This window comes from Mercenaria mercenaria, chromosome 18 (assembly GCF_021730395.1).
Source record: "Mercenaria mercenaria strain notata chromosome 18, MADL_Memer_1, whole genome shotgun sequence".
Classification (NCBI taxonomy): Eukaryota; Metazoa; Mollusca; class Bivalvia; order Venerida; family Veneridae; genus Mercenaria; species Mercenaria mercenaria.
Window position 1 is genome coordinate 51,393,592 of NC_069378.1, and position 19,258 is coordinate 51,412,849.

Genomic DNA, 19,258 nt, shown 5'->3' on the forward strand with positions numbered 1-19,258 from the left:
ATATTACTACGTGAAAAGCCCCAGTGCTGTGCTGTCTAATTTGTCATCTATTTTCGCGAGTTCATCCTAGATTTTTTTTAATCAAAGCACATGTATCTATGAGATATTGTAACAAAAAACAACAACAAAAAAAAAAAAAAAAAAAAAAAAAACCCAAAAAAAAAAAAAAAAAGAAAAACAACAACAAAAAATGCAATGCACGAATTTTGAAATTATTGTGTACGTCTTTCAGATTCTAATTCAAAAGTGTTCAGTCATAAGACGATAAGACGAACACATCTCGTATATAAATGTAGGGACAATAAAATCTGTAAGAAGATCCTTTGTAAGCATACTCGCTTACATTGAGTCTGTCCATGTGAGGTAATGTAACGTGATCCACTTATCACCTCCCCTAGCACCAGTTCAAGCGAAATTCTATTGTTATAAAATTGAATGGAATCCATGATGCATAAGGGCCATGATATTTCAACACAGCTTGTGTTACGGTCACTTACGCAGAGCCTTCACCTTAAAAGCCAATCTCTGACAACTGAGTCAAGAACTCGACTCTTTGGCTCAGTGGTTGGAGCACTGGACTAGCACTCGAGCGACCCGGAATCGAGTCCCGTCATAGGAACTTACAATATTTCGTTATAAAATGCTATGCTCTTTGATTTGTTACGCCCAAAAGTCGTAAGACTGGTAATAGCTAAAGGTGTTTTTTCATCTTGATACCTTTTTATCGAAAGCTCACAACATCAGACAGGCAATTGTAATAAAACGAATAAAAACCAAATTATCAATTAAATAAACTGCAGAAAGCGAGAGCTTGCTTTTATATATATCAAGGAAGCATGAAAATGCCATGTAATGTATATTAGATCAAAGGTTTGAGACAATTGATGTTTTGTAAATCAATGAATGGATAGCATGTGATAAACAAGCACGAGTGATCAAAAAACAAAATGTCCGTGTATTTGGTTTAATGATATTAGATCACTGATTAGAGATTTCAGAAAAAAATCATTATAATCAACAACAGACGTTGAAGGACAGACAGTGCATCACACTTGTATATTATATCGATTTGAAGTTTGTTTGTTCACTCAACTGAAGAAGTGACATGTATACATATGTAGGGCAACTCTGAAATTCTGAGGTTATAAACAGAAAGCTATGTTAGCTTATTACGGTTGTCCTCTCCTTTGGGTAGAAATCATCCTAAGAAGGTTTTCCTGGAAGTCTTTTCCCGCTCTATTTATTATGTATAAGATACGAGTTTATATTTTATCAAGGGGTGCTTTAATATTCAATTGATCACATACACAATGATAGCAGCCTTTTTGACTTCTGCCCTGCGAAGTCTTTGATAGTTCATACGGTTTACAAAATAAATCATACCGGCATTAATTGCGTTTCTGATTTCCCAGGCTACTAAAGCAAACAAAAGCAATAAAAAGAAACAATGTTTTGGTAAGTAAGTTTTTTCAACAAAGTTATTTGGAAAATATACTAATTTATAGAAATTTAACTATTTATCCGATTTGTTCAAAGTGAATAGTATTTCGATTAAAGTAAGTAAAAAATGACACAAACTGTTTAATCGAACAAGTGCAGTATATTAAGGCACCGCCTAGAATGGGGATTTATCGTTGATATACCTTTCAATAGCAATTTCATCATGAAAAAATTCGGATAATTCAGACATTGTTCAGTTTACCTTGTTGTCTACTTCGTCTTATATAACAAAGCGAATACTGATTGGAGTTTTAAGTTAGCTGTGAGTAGTGCAATCCTTTTGTTTGTAAACAAACAGGCGACAGGAAGTGTGGCAACACGCGTGCGTTATCATGATGACGTACCTACTGTAGGCCTATTGGCCGAGCACCTGCGATGTCGGTATAATACTGTTTGTGTGTGTGTGTTTTTTTTTTTTGCAATCCGCGCAGAAACTTGACAGGCTTTACACTTCCTTACTGTTTAAAAAAATATTTTCAATTGCATATTATACATTTTCAAATCGAAAAGGAAATAACAGAAACGTGTTGGCACGGTTTACGAATTTCTGCAACTGATTCGGTGTGCTCTGTTACTCATGCAGACAACCAGTCTGCGGAAAAGACATAAAACGGAAACGGAAGACATCGAAAAAATTGCCTCGGTATCCATATTCAGACAACAAAGACAAATAACGTTACCGTCTTGGGGATTTTCATCCCCTATAAGTAAAAAGTTCGAAAGTTATCCGGGGGTGGTTCGGCAATATCCGTGCGATAACGTATTTTCGTCCATATTCTTTGGAACACTCACATAACTTGCTGTAAAAATGTGGAAACAGCCGAAAGCGTATATGGAAATTCGTAACTTTCCGATCGTTATTATAGGGCTACGACCATAAAAGCATTACAACGTGGCTTGCATTTTTATAGGTTTTCATTACCTGTTTATTGCGTAATAATATTATATCTCATTTCAGTCTCGGATTAGGTAGGTCAATATTGTACTTAAATCTGTTCCAAACGATCGATTTCACGGCTTCTAAACCAGTTAATTAGAAAACGAACTCTGTCGTAGGTTCATGTGTTGAATACGTGCACTGAAATATGAATGTTTTCAATTATACACATCTAAATAAGATCAGCCGATTTCTTTGGAATATATCAGTTAATATAACGAAAACACGAACATGAATACGCCATTGCTCATTATTAATTATGTTTGAAGCAAGTCAACTTTTTTTTTACAAAAAGCGGCACTTCGACGCTTTTGATCTAGCTTACAAGCTGATTGTCACTAGAAATAATTTTATTTTATAAAGTATACTTGAAAAAGTATTGAGTTAATCTACCCATGAGTCAGTGGCAAACTTTGTGCCAACTGATTAAAACAGCAACGTTTCTAGCTTTCTATAGATTAAACAAAAATTATTTGATGGGTGAACAAAAATCCTATCAGGCCGTTAAATCAGCTTGAAATCTCCGGATCTCTGTAATCGCTGGCAACGGACCTACACATTTTATTTAACCAAGTGAAAGACAGCAGGTCAATTTACAACTGTGAGGAGTTTCATTATCTACATTTTGAGATTTTTTTTTGTATCCAAAAATGTCACCGAAATTGTAATTTCTCACTGACTTCCATTATGAAAACTTGATAGAGGTATAAATATGTTTCAAGTAAGTGTAGCAAAATAATCAAGTGCACGATCTTATCAATTTTATTTTGGATTTTTCAGTACGTCCAAACTTTGTTATCTCGGACTCGACGGGACCGGCAAAATGTATTAGAATTATAGGTAGTTCGATCTATCGAGCAATATAGATGATTTGACCGGAACCTGACGATGATGGTGTACAAATTATCCGAGTTCGAGCAAACGAAATGTAGTTTAATCAAATTCTACATTGATTTTAACACGCAGAACTACCTTAAACGTTATTAACCTTTGTATGTTGTCACATGTTTTCTGCAGATACAGTGTCCCTAAGCAAATCGCCACGTAAACGATTGCCTCAGATTTAACAGTGGAGGCATATGAAAATTTTGATTGCCGCCTTAACGTAAATCACAGTGCATGCAACATGCACGTCCTTCCAATTGTTGTGTTCAAAGTATAGGTGCTCGATCACTACCTGTGTTCATAATGTACCCACAACGACCCACCAAACAGAAATACAAACAAACAAAAATATGTTGGTATTAACACTTAAAAACAAATAAAAATATGTCGGTATTTTAACACTGAAACGAAAACGATATTTCAATAAGTGCATCTCTGAACTTTTAAGTTATAATACGTTTTCTTCGTTTTTTGGAGTAGGAGTGAGGGGTCAGGTGGCATGTGGAGGGACGAAAGAGGAAAGTCTATTATGGGCACAGGAATGAAGGACGTGCACCTGTGATTCCAGACAGAGCTCGATTCGTTTACTTCTTGGATGACAAAGGCTACGCCTGGAACGCAACATTTCGTTTTAAATCCGGAAAAGTTATTTACTTGCACAGAAAATTGATCTTTTCTGAAATCCAGGACAGAACTACATGTCGTTGTGTTCTGAACGAACTACAGCGTAATGATTCATAAATCTTCTTCAACATGAAAACTAATGAAATAAAACACTTCGATACAGACATCTAAATGTACCGCTTTATTTATCAAGTGCACTGTAATGAATGCAATGATCAAAGAACTTGAAAACATAATTAAACATTGAACAAATTGGCTTTCAGTCAGTACATTCTACATTGCATGAGCGCGAGCTTTAACTATGTAACATATGGAGCAATAGGTGTAGAGGCAAACAAAGAATTTATTTCATCAGCAATATATACTAGACATATACCTTTGTGATAAACGTAAAATAAAGACTTTTTTCAAGCCTTCTTTACATTGAATATATGTATAACGTTTTTTTTTCTGAAAACATAGTTTTGAAATTACTTTGTAAATTACCTTTAAGAGAATTGATCCAATTATATTCACTTTGCTACCTCATTCTATTTTCAGTGCTACCTCATTCCATTTTGAGTATTTTGAGTGCTGCCTCATTCCATTTTGAGTATTTTGAGTGCAGCCTCATTCCATTTTGAGTGCTACCTCATTCCATTTTGAGTGATACCTCATTCCATTTTGAGTAAACTAATACCACACGCTTGTAGAGATATAGCTCGGTGCATACACATAATAAATTGCACAACATTCACCTAGGTATGAAAAGAAACGTGGGTTGGATATAGTTTGATTCAGAGAACAGACTCAATCAAACCAAATCTGGAAACACTTAATTAATATGGGTATTTCCATTGTAGCGGACCTAAATTGTCATTTTGATATACCTTTAGATCAGGACTGCATCAACCACTAATAATGTTAGCGGACTTATCCGGTCATAAGTACATGCTTTTTTGTATAGATAATGTTGACCTCAATGACCCTGGCCTTTGTGATCTTACTGTCAGTATGTCACGTGACTTGAAAGACTGCCAAACCAGTTCCGGTTCGGGAAACAGTGTCCTTTGGAAAACTACGCTATATTGACGTATATTCTCTCAAGACATATCAGTCTTAAATTCAATAAGTATATCTCCGTCAGGAATAGACATGTCTAAGCTAGAGAATGCATATTCAACTGGAATGTGTTAGTTGATTGATAGACATGCTCTACTCAAAACAAAAACGTTTTTTTTATTCAGAGGGACCCAGATTTTTCTGGTCTACCGGCAAACATCTAACAGGAAAACTTGGAAGCATATGGCTAAACCAGTCTTTTAATCGATCACCATTTTTATCAGAGATCAATTTGCGAGGGGTAAACATCCTTAAAAGAACTGGAAAAAATCATGAACCTGCCTTCAATGTGATGATTAATGGTTCAATAATGCAGAAAATATGAATAAATTGCCGCAGAAACGCTTCAAAACATTGTTGCCTTAAAATGACGTCATTAACGTCATGACGTTACGTGTCAGTTACCGCGCAAAATGAATAGGTTTTATTTTGAAAGTACGTAATTCTGTGCATTTTCTTTATTTGAACTATTTTTAAACAGCCAGATATTTGCTGAAATATCTTTTATGAATATTTCGCTCAGAATAATGATCAATATTTTGCTTCTTTTATGTAGTTATATCGAAATGTTATGCGGAATGTAAGAAAATGGATGATGGTAACTGATTTTATTGGGAATATAGCTGGGTGAAAGGTTATTTAATACGGCCATTTTCAAATAAAAATTGGGCAGTTTGATTTGTAATACCTATTTTCCAGTTTCCGTTGATAATTTGTTACTTATACGAAGCTCTAAAATTGTTCAAATTTCAGTAGAAAATTGTGGTTTCTTGAATTAAATTGATGATACCATGGAAACGAAGCCCGTGACCTATATATCTAAATGTAAAATTCAAAAGCGTTGATACTGGTCTATTTAAGGAACACAGCTTCGGCTTTTTATTTGCATTTCAACAATGTCCATGACAATAATAGCAGCATGCAGAACGATTTTTCCATAAAAAATGTCAGACGATGGGTACTGCTGTAAGTATTTTAAGTTGTGAAATTTGTTTAAATAAATACAAAAAACACGAAAATATTACTTACGTTAGAAATAAGATGTTTTAAAGCTACATTAACTAGGAAGATAATTTTATTTAATATTTTTTATAAGAAATTACGATAAAAAGCAAGATATAAGCTATTTTAAACATATCTGTTGCCATGGTTACTTTAAAATATAAGAAAAATAGGGTACCAGGTACAGTGCTTGGTATTTTGCTAATTATTTTACCCAAATATTCCATGTTGGTCATTAACAGAATGGCACTGAAGGCGTCGAAAAACCCGTTTTCATACTTAGTTGTTTAAAAATGAGAGAAAATGCTTTACCATGGAAACACGAGCCCCGCGACATATACATTTTGAGCTTATATTAGACAGCTAACGCGCATATTAGTAAAATTATCAATTATGCAGACTTCTACGGATAGCAATGAACCCAAAATACACTGAAAATTGTTAAATATTTGTATTTTCCTTCTTCTTTCAATATAAAATACATTTGGAAGGTCATGTACTTCAAACCTGGATAAAACTTGTACTTGAAGGGACAGAGATAAACGGAATTGAGATTGTAGCAGTTAAAACATTAAATTACACGAAATACAAAAAATTGCTGTGGCTCAACTAATCTGAATTTACCCTGGTAACAAGGTAACCTACCTCCTTAGGTAAAACTTTCCACGCACGTAATTATAGGTAGTTAGGTGACATTCCAGCTTTTGACAGCGTAGGAATAACGAAGGTACTTATCCGGTCATTATTACACCACAGTCGAACCGACGACCTTCCTTCGGCCAGTTGATGGCTTCTTCATATGAAAAAATTCTACATCTTAGGAAAGGTTTCGAACCCAAAGTGGTGAGAAGTAAATATACGATGTCAGCGACCTTAACCCCCAAGCTATGTACACCCTACCCCACCCTTACTACACATAATAGAGCTGACGTGAACACGAATCATACATAAATCTCCGCACGAATTATTTCTACGTTGACGATTCCCAGTTATTCAAGTAACCACGAGTGAGTAATTGCAGCGTACTAAGAGAGAAGCTGAATGCTGATCAAACAGACGTAATGATGCTCACATCAAAGCATAGCTCTAGACACATTTTAGACTATCGATAAACGTCAGTGAATCTGTTATAATAAAGATCAACAAACTGTTTGAGGAGTCTGATGGCAGTGAAAACAGACTTTTAGTCAGTTACTTGTAAAAGTAATGTAATGCATTAAAATCGCATTAGATTGGTCAAATTCGGCATTAAATTAGCATTATCGTCAATACTTTTCCGAAGTAAAGCACCACATTAGCAGTAGCTGGGTCAAATTCGGCATTAAATTAGCATTGTCGTTAATAATTTTCCAATTTAAAACCCTTTCTTAGCATGAGGTGGGTCAAATTCGGTACTATTACAGCAGAATTACAGTTAATTATTTTTCCAAGGTAAAGCAATAAATTAGCACTATATTGGACGCATAAATAGCATTACACATGTCATATATCTACACGTTTGAGGTTTTTATTTTATAGATGAAATAACTTTAAATTTGTGGAAGTCAGCACTTTGATGCATTATAAATTTGATAATTATCAAACATCAACAAAGCAAACCTGCAATTTAGTCATTTCTGATATTTTTTAACTAAACTTAGGGGATCTACTTTATCTACACTGTCTTGTCTAACTACCAGGAAATAGAGTAAGTGTGAGGCTGGCATGCCACAAACGCGTTTGAATCTCCTGTTTCCATTTATGCAGGGCACTGACAGTTCCACGGTGCCTATTTGTTTTTTGTCCATTTCGTTCAGTTTATACTAATTTGTTTTAGCTCGATTGTGATGAAAGCTTCAAGCTTATTGTAACCACTCCCGAGTCCGCTTCCTGGAAAAACCAGTACTGGTCGTGACCCCAGTGGGGCTCGAACCCACGATCCCTTGATTGAGCGGCCGACACCTTATCCACTAGACAACAGCTCCATTTCGTTTTATGTGTTAGGTTTATTTTCGTGCATGTTAGAGGCTTTACTTTCCGTTACTCATCCCATTTTTATTTCCCTCAATTTATGCCCCCTTTTGCATACTCTAAGACTTTCGCCTTCGACACCGCGCCCCCACCTTTCACACCTCGCGCTCCCTGTCCCTTATGCAGTTGATGATAGCTTTTCACGTCTATCTTATTATACTCAAGTATGTAAACGTCTCCATATCATTATATACCAAAACAAATAATAAAATTGATGGGAGGAATGCAGAGGGGGAACTGCAAAGGAGATACTAGGTTTTTATATGGTTAATGACATAAATAATGATAAATGACGGGGATAGATTGACATTTGGAACACATCTGTTGCTGTAATGAGTGACGTTTGTTTTGTTTTTTTTTGTGTTTGGCTTAAGCGCACTTTTCTTCAACTGTATTTCAGTTGTGTAAGGCAGACAGTTAACCTAACCAGTGTTCCTAGATTCTGCACCAGTATAAATCTGTTATCCGCAAGAAAATGCCAATTTATCCATACGAATCAAAGGCGGACAACGAATGATTTCAGACACAATGTCTTTATAAAGTCGTCACGGACAACATACACCTCGTCCGGGGATCGAACTCACGACCCGGCGGTCCAAAGGTCTCCGCTCTCTCTACTGAGCTAAGTGGGTGGGCTGTAACGCTCAGAGATTTTTGAAAGTAAAATTGAACGCAGGTATCGGCTGCTTATTCACAAAGAAGTTTCAAATAGATAAAATAATTAGTATATTATAATGCAGATATTCAGCTGTAGTTTAGACACTTGTATAACATTCATCGCTGTTTCTCGTCAATAACAGCGACATCTTGAGTCAACACAGTGCCAGTTTGTGCCGTCTTTGTTACAAGATACGTGTAACGGGTTCCCGAAACATTCGTATTTCGTAGTGCATGAAAATCCTGCAACAAAAAGACATCGGTGTTAGTTCACTGGACGTTGCAAAAGCATTGATGATTGTATGTTGTATAGAAGTGTTAATTTTTTCTTTTTAAATTTCAAATAGTCATTAGTTATTGCGACTTAGACTAGTTATATTTTCTGGTCATTTGGAAACAATAATGTTCCTTAAGTGTTTAGATTTTGTATTGATAAAGAGTTGTCCTACAGTGGCAGAGGAATAATAGACTTGACCAAACTAATTCTTTTAACACTTTTCTTGGTTGCGATGTATGTTGAAAAAGAACCTTCATATAGATTTTCTTGAATATCAAAACAGTAGTCTTTGTGTACCATTTGGCGGCCGTAAAAAGTATGTATCCTTTGGACTCAGTTTGTCCTATTTCATGGTACTTTGGCATCATGAGTCTCCATTACGGTATCTAAATTAAGTTAATGGACAAACACTCGGACAAACACTCGGACCGAGTCTTCGTGCTATACTTTTCTTGGTTGTATTCTTTGTTACCAAAGAATTTTCTTAAATGCAGTAGATTTTGCTATGATTATGTTTATAATAAAAACTTTTCATGTAATTTACATTGGGTATTACCTCATACGTATTTTCAATGTCAATTTTATTAGAATTGGACCTGAGGCGTCAATATTTTTCCAACATTGTTATTGGCATCCAGTCTCTTATCGGGTATATGACGCCAATTTAATGTGTGGCGATTTATTAAAGGCTACTGGAAAGAAAGAACAAATGAGCCGCGTCATGAGAAAACCAACATAGTGCGTTTGCAACCAGCATGGATCCAGACCAGCCTGCGCATCCGCGCAGTCTGGTCAGGATCCATGCTGTTCGCTAACGGTTTCTCTAATTAAGATAGGCTTTCAAAGTGAACAGCATGGATCCTGACCAGACTGCGCGGATGCGCAGGCTGGTCTGGATCAATGCTTGTCGCACTATGTTGGTTTTCTCATGGCGCGGCTCAAATTTATTTCGTGCATATTTCTAATACCATTACGCAGATAATATGTTATCTGTTCATATAATAATGGGCAACAGAAAGCTGGCTAAAATCCATACGTAAAATTCAAACTGTTTCTCTTGATAAAAAGAAGTCGTGGGTTTATCAACAAACTGGCATTTTTCTTGTAGCCTAGTTATTAGGATGAATAGCACAATGTATGAAATTTACTTGACATTACACTTCTGTGTCTCTACAATTCTTTTTTTTTCACCATAAGTCATGACTTAAGTACATATCATAAGTTTGCATTGATATTAGATCTGGCATGAAAAATAAAGGTCAGCTCGGCAGATATTTTTGTCAAGGTGATGTGTTAGCAGATAAGAAAAATGTCGTTTTACGCCCTTTTGTATTTCGAACTATTGAATTGTCGTTTCGTCGCAAAAATCAAACATTTCACTAACCTGTAGATGGCGACAAACACGTACAGATGGCATCTACACAATGCATTTCAAAACCATTTTTGCACAAAGTATTCGTGCACTCGGGCAGACTCAAACATGATTCACCCGCGGCATATCCTGAATGTGAAATGGTATGTTATATTTGAAATAATATAAATTCTCATTATAAAGGCTTAACATGCTTAAAGAAACTTTTGTACATCAACAGGTGGAAGTAGGCATAATATATAGATGGCGAATAATAGCTTGGCTAAAATATTATACACAACTATAAACATTGTTAAAACTTGTACAGTTGCAGGGAGATAACTTGACGATTAATGTTAAACTTATAAATTTATTTACAGTAACTTATTTTTGTTGGGTTTAATTTCGCACCGACACACTTTCCAGCTTTCATGGTAGTAAAACTCCCGCGCCCTACCCAAACCAAATCATACCATTAAAACAATGTTTAAAATATGGAATTAAGAAGTGAAAACTAAACTTGAAGATAATGTGATTCTGGGTGAGTTTTGAAACCCACAGCTGGAAAACAAGTAAAATTACAAGTCTACGGTCTAGAATAGATTAAGTCAAACCGAGTCTGCTATCATTTTACTGCGTTCAAAATGCTTTCAAATGACCTTTCAATTTTTAGTAACCTTTACCCTGCAAAATTTCTATTATAGTAGACTTGTATTTCTATTATAGTAGACAGCACGATTTATTGTTTAAGGGTTGCTAACTAAAACGATACAAATAGAATGTCGAACAGTGCAGACCTTAATCAGACTTGCAGGCTGATCAAGATCTGCACCGGTCGCAAAGGTAGAACCAGTCGTGTCCAGCATGTTAAGGCTTAACCACTTTGCCACAGAGGCTGGTGATATATCAATGACTATACAACTGATATCATATGGATAACATTTGAAGAGTATATTTATATGATGGACGGATGTCCACAAGTATTCAGTAAAGCGATAAACTAATTACATTTACCCATCTTAGTTTAACATTAATCCTTAATTATATCCAATTAATTGTTTAAAGTTCATATTGTTTAACTTAAATGGCTGCTCTACTATTTAAGTACCCCACAATCTTAATGGTTATAATAACAACATATTATATATGAGCCGTGCCATGGGAAAACCAACATAGTGGGTTTGCGACCAGCATGGATCCAGACCAGCCTGCGCATCCGCGCAGTCTGTTCAGGATCCATGCTGTTTACTTTCAAAGCCTATTACAATTATAGAAATCGTTAGCGAACAGCATGGGTCCTGACCAAACTGCGCGGATGCGCAGGCTGGTCTGGATCCATGCTGGTCGCAAAGCCACTATGTTGGTTTTCTCATGGCACGGCTCATATATATAGTTCAGTTTTACGTTTGTATTACTATAAGAACACATCTTACCAGTACAGAATAACACAAAATATACTGCAATCCTCATGCCGACTGTTTTTGATTGAAGTGCCTTTCTGGTGTGAGTTCAAATGTTTATATGTTACCATGGAAAACATTTTATCTTTAAAAGGAAAGTGTATACTTCATGTAGGTCCTGCGTCATAGCACACTGTCACATTGAACGATAAGAAAAGACCTAGTTATTACCTCATATCGATACCAGTTCGGTACGATTCTATGTATGTGTATGTATTTTTTTTTTTTTTTTTTGGCAAACTTTTTTTGTCGTCATTTCGTCTTTGTTTCATTCTGTCGTTGTGTCACTAAAATGACGAGTTTTGTCGTAATTTCACAGGAAACAATAATATAAAAATATAACGGAGTATGATAAAATATATGTTTAAAGAGTGATAAACCTGAGCGCATTCGGCTTTTAAATTACTTAGGTAATTATTGTAAAGCGACATTGCGGTCCTAAACCATACTTCTTGCAAACAGAAATTACAGTTACCACACAGCTGTTATTCAGCATTAGGGATATTAATGGCTTTTACCATTCTGAAATTTAATCCTTTTAGCTAAAATGTGTAAACATACGAATATTAAAAGACAAAGAAAATGCAATGAACGAAACGCTAAATTTATTCAGTTGAACTTTTTTACGAGATACTTAATTTAGACCAAATCTTACAATATGCTTATTACAGAACATGGAATATAACATTGTAATACGATGGTAAATAAACAAAGTTTCAAAAAGTTAATATATGATAAAAGCATGAAAATAATAGAATATAAGTTACGTACTACAAATGTATGGCAACCCGCCCGCTTAGCTCAGTAGGTAAGAGCGTTGGTCTACGGGTCGCGAGTTCGATCCTCGGGCGGGGCGTATGTTCTCCGTGACTATTTGATAAACGACATTGTGTCTGAAATCATTAGTCTTCAACCTCTGATCATTCATGTGGGGAAGTTGGCAGTTACTTGCGGAGAACAGGTTTGTACTGGTACAGAATCCAGGAAAACTGGTTGGGTTAACTGTCCGCCGTCACATAACTGAAATATTGTTGAAAAACGGCGTTAAACCCAAAACAAACAAACAAACAAAACAAATGTATGGCAAAATACTATGAAGATAGTCGTATAATGAAATAACACTTTAATATTTTTGATAAAGGTCTACAGGTATTACATATAATTCACTAACTTCAGTACCTATTTGAACTTATAGCAGGTCACTCCTATATTCTATTTTATAAAGTAAATAATGTAAGCATAACAATAATAAAGACTTTAAGCATGGGCTAGCACATTGGGTTTACATAGTTTTAGAGCAACCACGGATAGTTGCTTGTCGTTTCGCTTAATATTCTTCGTAGGAAACATTCAACATCTAAATCTAAGTTTCGAAAACACAGTGGTGAGGGGTAAGTGATACGACGTCAGTGACCTTTTCCACCAGGCCAAGGACCCCCTACCTCACACTTAACTAAACACAAGAGCTAACTTAAAGACAAATCATACATAAATATCCGGTCAAATAATTTCTACGTTGACGATTCCCAGTTATTCAAGTAACTACGAGTAAGTACTTGAAGCGTACTAAGAGAGAACTGCGTAAAGCTAAGCTAAATGCTAATCAAACAGACGTTATGATGCTTGCACCAAAGCATAGCTCCAGACACATTTTAGACTATCGATAAACGTCAGTGAATCTGTTCTAATAAAAATATTAGCATTAGATTGGTCAACTTCGGCATTCAATTAGCATTATTGGCAATATTTTTCCAAAGTAAAGCACAAAATTAGCAGAAGCTGGGTCAAATTCGGCATTAAATTAGTATAAATTGTCGTTAATAATTTAAGTATTACAGTTAATTTTTTTTCCAAAGTAAAGCAATAAATTACTAGTAGCACTATATCGGATGCATAAACAGCATTACACTTATTGTAGGTCAGGACAGGCTCTGCCATTAGCCATTGTAGCCAATGAAATGCCACTTTGGCCACAATTTTGATGGTTCGTTTTGCAATTTCAAACAATATGTTTGTGTGACTTTAATAGCTTTTTCTTATTTTGGCTACAGCGAATTACTGGCAAGGGTTGTTTTTGTTTTTATTTTTATAAATGAAATAACTTTACTGTAGTAAGATAAAACACATCAACACTTCTGTAAATCAGCACTTTGATTCATTATATATTGGAATTAAAGTGCTGTTTTCAACAAGTGTTGATGCGGTTAATCTATATTTACTCCAGAAAAGTTAAAGCAGAATTACAGTTATTTTTTTCCTAAGGTTAAAGCAATAAATTAGCACTATATTGGACGCATAATTAGCATCAAACTTATTGTAGGACAATGACTAGTCATAGAATTATCAAACATCAACAAAGCAAAACTACAATTCAGTCATTTCTGTTATCTTGTAACTTAACTTAGAGTCTAACCTAATGGGGAATTACTTTATCTACACTGTCACCACTACAAGTCTAACTACTTGGAACTAGTATAAGTATGACACTGGTATGTCACAGACGGGATTAAAACTCAATTTCTCTTTATGCAGGGAACTGAGAGATTCACGGTGCCTACTTGTTTTTTGTCCATTTCGTTTTATATATTAGGTTTACTTTCGTGCATTTTTGAGGCGTTACTTTCCGTTAATGACATTGATTGTGATAAACGACTGGGAAAGATTGATATTTGGAACACATCTATTAATTGGCAAAAAGAGCTGTAATACGTGACGTAAAGTCGTCACGGACAACATACACCATGTCTGGGTATCAATCTCACGACCCAGCGGTCCATAGGTATGCGTTCTTTCTACTGAACTAAATAGATGGGTTGTAATGAGTGACGTCACTATGCTCAGTGATTTTTGAAAGTACAATGGAACGCACGTATCGACTGCTTATACTACTTATAAAAGATAGTATATTTTAATTCAGATACATGTATTCAGCTTGCATAAAATTTAAGTTAACATGGTCAATAACAGCGACATTTTGAGTCAACACAGTGCCAGTTTGTACCGTCTGTGCCGCAGGCTACGTGCAACTGGTTCCCGAAACATTCGTACTTCGTAATGCATGTATGTCCTGCAACAAAAAGACATTAGTATTACTTCACTGAATGTTGAAAGAACATTGACTGTTTATTATATACAGTTTAAGTGTTTAATTTCAAATAGTCATTAATAATTTAAATCTTAGACTAGTTCTGGTCCTTTGGAAACAATAATGTTCCTTAATTAAGTTTTTACATTTTGTATTGATAAAGAGTTCCCCTATAGAGGCATGAGGAATGTTGAATATCACATTACCTTTCTAAAAATAGACTCGACCAAACAAATCTTTTAACACTTTTCTTTTTTTGCGATGTGGCAAAAGAACTTTCAGTTATATTTTCATTAATATTAAAACAGCAGACAGTGTACCATTTTGCGGCCGGAAAAAGTATTATTTGGACCCGGTTTTCTTCTGGCATCATGAGTCTCCATTACGGGATCTGTACAGTATAGTTCTGCCCAGCTGAGTCATTGCTTGGGGCATAGATGGCGTCGCAAATTCAATTATACCGGTATCTCATTATCAGAATCAGTCAAAAAGTCTGATTCATCTTTAAGTTAATGGATAAACACTCGGACAGACACTTGGACCGAGTCTCCGAACTAAACTTTTTTGTTTTTTGGATGTATTCTTTGTTACCAAAGAATTTTCTTATATGAATTAGACTTTGCTTTGATTTTGTTTATAATAAAAACATTTCATGTCAATTACATTGGGTATTAGCTCATACGTATTTTCAATGTCAATTTCATAGCAGTTGGACCTGAAGCCTCGATATCTTTCCAATATTATTACTGACATCCAGTATCTTATCGGGCATGTGTTGTCATTTGCGACGCCAATGTAATGTGAATTGTTGCTTTAAACGTTCAGCGACGAAGATTTATTCAACCCTACTGGGAAGAAAGAACGAATTTACTTTGTGCATATTTCTAATATTATAACGCAGATAATATGCTATTTGTTCATATAGTGATAGACAACAGATGGCTAAACTCCATATGTAAAAACAAACTCTCTTGATAGAGAAAGAAGTCGTGGGTTTATCAACAAACTGGGCACCTTTGTAGCCTAGTTCTGAGGATGAATTGCACAATGAACGAAGTTTGATTGATATTACAGTTCCGTGTCTCTCCAATTCGTTTTCTTTTCATAATAAGTCATGAGTTTAGTACATATCTTAAGTGTGGACTGATATTAGATCTGGCATGAAAATTCGACATATATTTCTGTCAAGGTGACCTGTTGGCAGATAAGAAGAAAGTTGTTCTTTCGCCCTATTTTTCGAGCTATCATCGCCAAAATCAACCACAGCTCTAACCTGTAGATGGCGACAAACATGTACAGGTTGTATCTACACAATGAATTTCAAAACCATTTTTGCACGAAGTCTTAGTGCACTCGGGCAGACTCATACATGTTTCACCTGCGGCATATCCTGAAAGTAAAATGTTATATTTGAAATAATACGTACGATTTTTATATAGGTTTAATATGTTCGAAGTAATTGTTGTTAGTCGAAAACGATAAATTCGAACATCGCACTTCTCCTTACATTCATCATCAAGTCCTAACATAACCGCTGTATACTGTTTATTTTATAATAAGTTCCCAAGTGTGGTTTATCGTAGAATAACCCGTGCATTGAGTTCTTACGCGCACGAATATATCACGAAGACCCGAGTGATATATTGTATCGCATAAGAACGATAAAAACGGGTTATTCTATGATAAATCACACTATGAAACTTGTTATTTCGATTCTAACACGACATACTTGAAACAACAATGTTTGAAAAAAAGGTAACTACTTTTTACGCTCTGAACTACACTTCGTGCTATGCATCTGGATTTGGCTGTTAAAACTTCCTCCAACAAAACTGTAAAAGTTGCAGATTCATTCATAAAGCTTCACACGCAGTATAAAAAATGGAATAGCCCAAACACGATGCGCGCGCAGCCAAGTTCAAGGATGGTTTATTGCAGAATAACCCGAGACAGATTTTGCTCTACATTTATCATGTTTATGTAGGTTATTCGCTAGTCGCGTTAGAATGCTTGATGACTAGAACTACCAAGTGGCCTAACAAATACTTGTCTTTATCACATGTTTGACGTCGCGAGAGTGTAATAAAGCCATTACATAAATAATACTCTAGTGTAAAAAAGCTTTGACGTCGACGTCGTTTATTGTTCCTTCTCTTGAGAAGGAATATTATAGTTTGGTAATTCACACTTGACTGAGCTACTGATATCGAAAGCTGTTGTCATTACAAGCTGGCCAGTCAAACTCCGTGACCTTAGAAATAACCTCTTGACGTTAAAACTTCTCTTTCCTAATTGAGGCGACTCTCTCGCTGAACGCGTCCATGGATTACATATTACAAAACCCGAGGATGGTTGACTGATTCTTTTATTTCCTCCATTCTTGAAGAACATAACATATGTACAAACATTATATCAGCAAATTTACATGTAAACAACTAAATATTATCGTTATCTTCAAATGCATGGTTAATATGTGAAAACAAACCCCATTGCGACCCTCTAATTATGTGCAACAAATTCACGCATCGAATCATAACGGATTGACCGGGTCAATGTCTTATTGCCGTATTTACTCAACTGAAAGTGGTAACAGATTTAATTTGTGTTTTATTTACCAATTTATGTTAAATAATAACTAGCGTAAATACCTACTTGACATTTTTTGGCAGTATAAATCAGACATTGCAACCAAAATTTTACAAGATGATCATTATATATTTATATAGATGTGCCCTGGAAGGAACTTTTGCTATGCTTTAACTTGTAGTAAATGAGACGTTGGTCAATTTGTCTTGTTTATATAGTAAAAGAAAGTAGAATTTTTGAAGTTTCGACAGGAAAAGCTGACATGTGATAAAACGAATGTTACATTTGTGACTTTCCGCATTGAATTTATTAAACTCGTTGAATAAAATTGATAAAATGCTGCTCGCATTTTATAATTTTATTCAACTCGATTAATGAATTTAATATGAAACGACACTCACGTAATATCCTCTATGTCCCATCGACATCGAGCAAACGAAGCTCGTTAATGTTTGTGCTGACCTTTTAATCCACTGCAATATGTTGAAAAAAATGTAAAATGACATGTGTCAGCAATAACATCACTAACCCCCTCAAGAAAAAGAAATCATAACTTTCCCGTTTAGAATTCCCAAAGAATCAGTTTTATAATAAAACGGCTTCCATATTTTTCATCTATGGTCTCTGTTTAAGGCAGTGGATGTGTAATGACAATTGGCAATCTCCACTCGTTTACGTATTTGCCATATTCGATTCATATTATGGTTCTGACACAGCTGGAAATGAAGTAAAATTACAAGTCTAGAGTCTAAAATAGATCCAGTCAAATCGAGTCTGCTACAATTCTACTGCATAGCGTTCAATGCTTTCAAATGGTCTTCTTCATTAACTCTTTAAAGGAGTGCTAACGAAATAGATACGGACTAAATCGCAACAGACCACTGAGATTTTGACCAGACTGCACGGATGTACAAGCTGATCAAGATCTGTACTTGTCCCAAAGGCAAATCATTTGTGTTTAGCATGTTAAAGGATAGCTACCCAATCACAGAGGCTAGTGATATATCAATGTCTAAACAACTCATGTAATTTTGATAACATTTGTTATTAAGTAAAAGAGCTTCAGTTATGGACGAAATTAAAGCCTTAAGTATTAAGTAAACCGATGTTGTACTTATTACTTGTTTAAAGTTAATTATCCTTTAATTAAATGGCTGCTTAATCAACTTAGAATATGTTTAATTAAATGAAATCATCTTACCAATGCAAAAAAGCACAAAATATACAACAATCCTCATATTGAATATATCTGACTGAACTGCCTTTCTTGTGTGAGCTTAACAGAATTGAACACGTTATATCTCTATTTTCATGAAGAGCATGCGTCATAACAGGATTTCACATTCAACTTGAATGATAAGAAAAGATTTAGTTCATTAAATTACATGTATATCGATAACAGCTCGTTGCAAATCTACAAATTTGCATGTATTTTCCCCCATTTTTGTCGACATTTCGTTTTTCTTTTTTACGATCTGTCTAAAACAAAAAATGCACCCGAGCATTTATGCCAAGTAATTTTGAAATCCCTTCGTCGAGTTATGGACTAGGCATATGTCACAAGAAAATACTACATCAACCTGTAACATTAAACACACACCACACAAAAACTTTGCATTATACATATATTTTTCACATTCATATTCCGATTAACACAACATGATACACATACTTACATAGCCTAGTTACTATTCTTCATCTAACCTCTGTTTTTCTTATGGAGCGGAATTCATATAAGTTTTAAGTAGCTTGTTTTCCAATCCATTCGATTGAAAATTTCTTT

At 35.2% G+C, this 19,258-nt stretch overlaps 2 protein-coding genes across 2 annotated transcripts; both read right to left on the minus strand.

The window, feature by feature from the left end:
- Positions 1 to 8,768: 8,768 nt before the first annotated feature.
- Positions 8,769 to 11,838, minus strand: LOC123537949 (serine protease inhibitor Cvsi-2-like). Its single transcript, XM_053529434.1, has 3 exons — positions 11,778 to 11,838; positions 10,378 to 10,494; positions 8,769 to 8,959 (listed from the first exon to the last, which is right to left on the minus strand). Exons 1-3 carry the CDS (start codon positions 11,812 to 11,814, stop codon positions 8,850 to 8,852), a joined length of 264 nt encoding a protein of 87 aa, XP_053385409.1. The 5' UTR covers positions 11,815 to 11,838; the 3' UTR covers positions 8,769 to 8,849.
- Positions 11,839 to 14,676: 2,838 nt separating this feature from the next.
- LOC123538842 (serine protease inhibitor Cvsi-2-like) lies at positions 14,677 to 18,805 on the minus strand. The gene is made up of 3 exons (XM_045323243.2): positions 18,677 to 18,805; positions 16,163 to 16,279; positions 14,677 to 14,871 (listed from the first exon to the last, which is right to left on the minus strand). Exons 1-3 carry the CDS (start codon positions 18,711 to 18,713, stop codon positions 14,762 to 14,764), a joined length of 264 nt encoding a protein of 87 aa, XP_045179178.2. The 5' UTR covers positions 18,714 to 18,805; the 3' UTR covers positions 14,677 to 14,761.
- Positions 18,806 to 19,258: the final 453 nt, after the last annotated feature.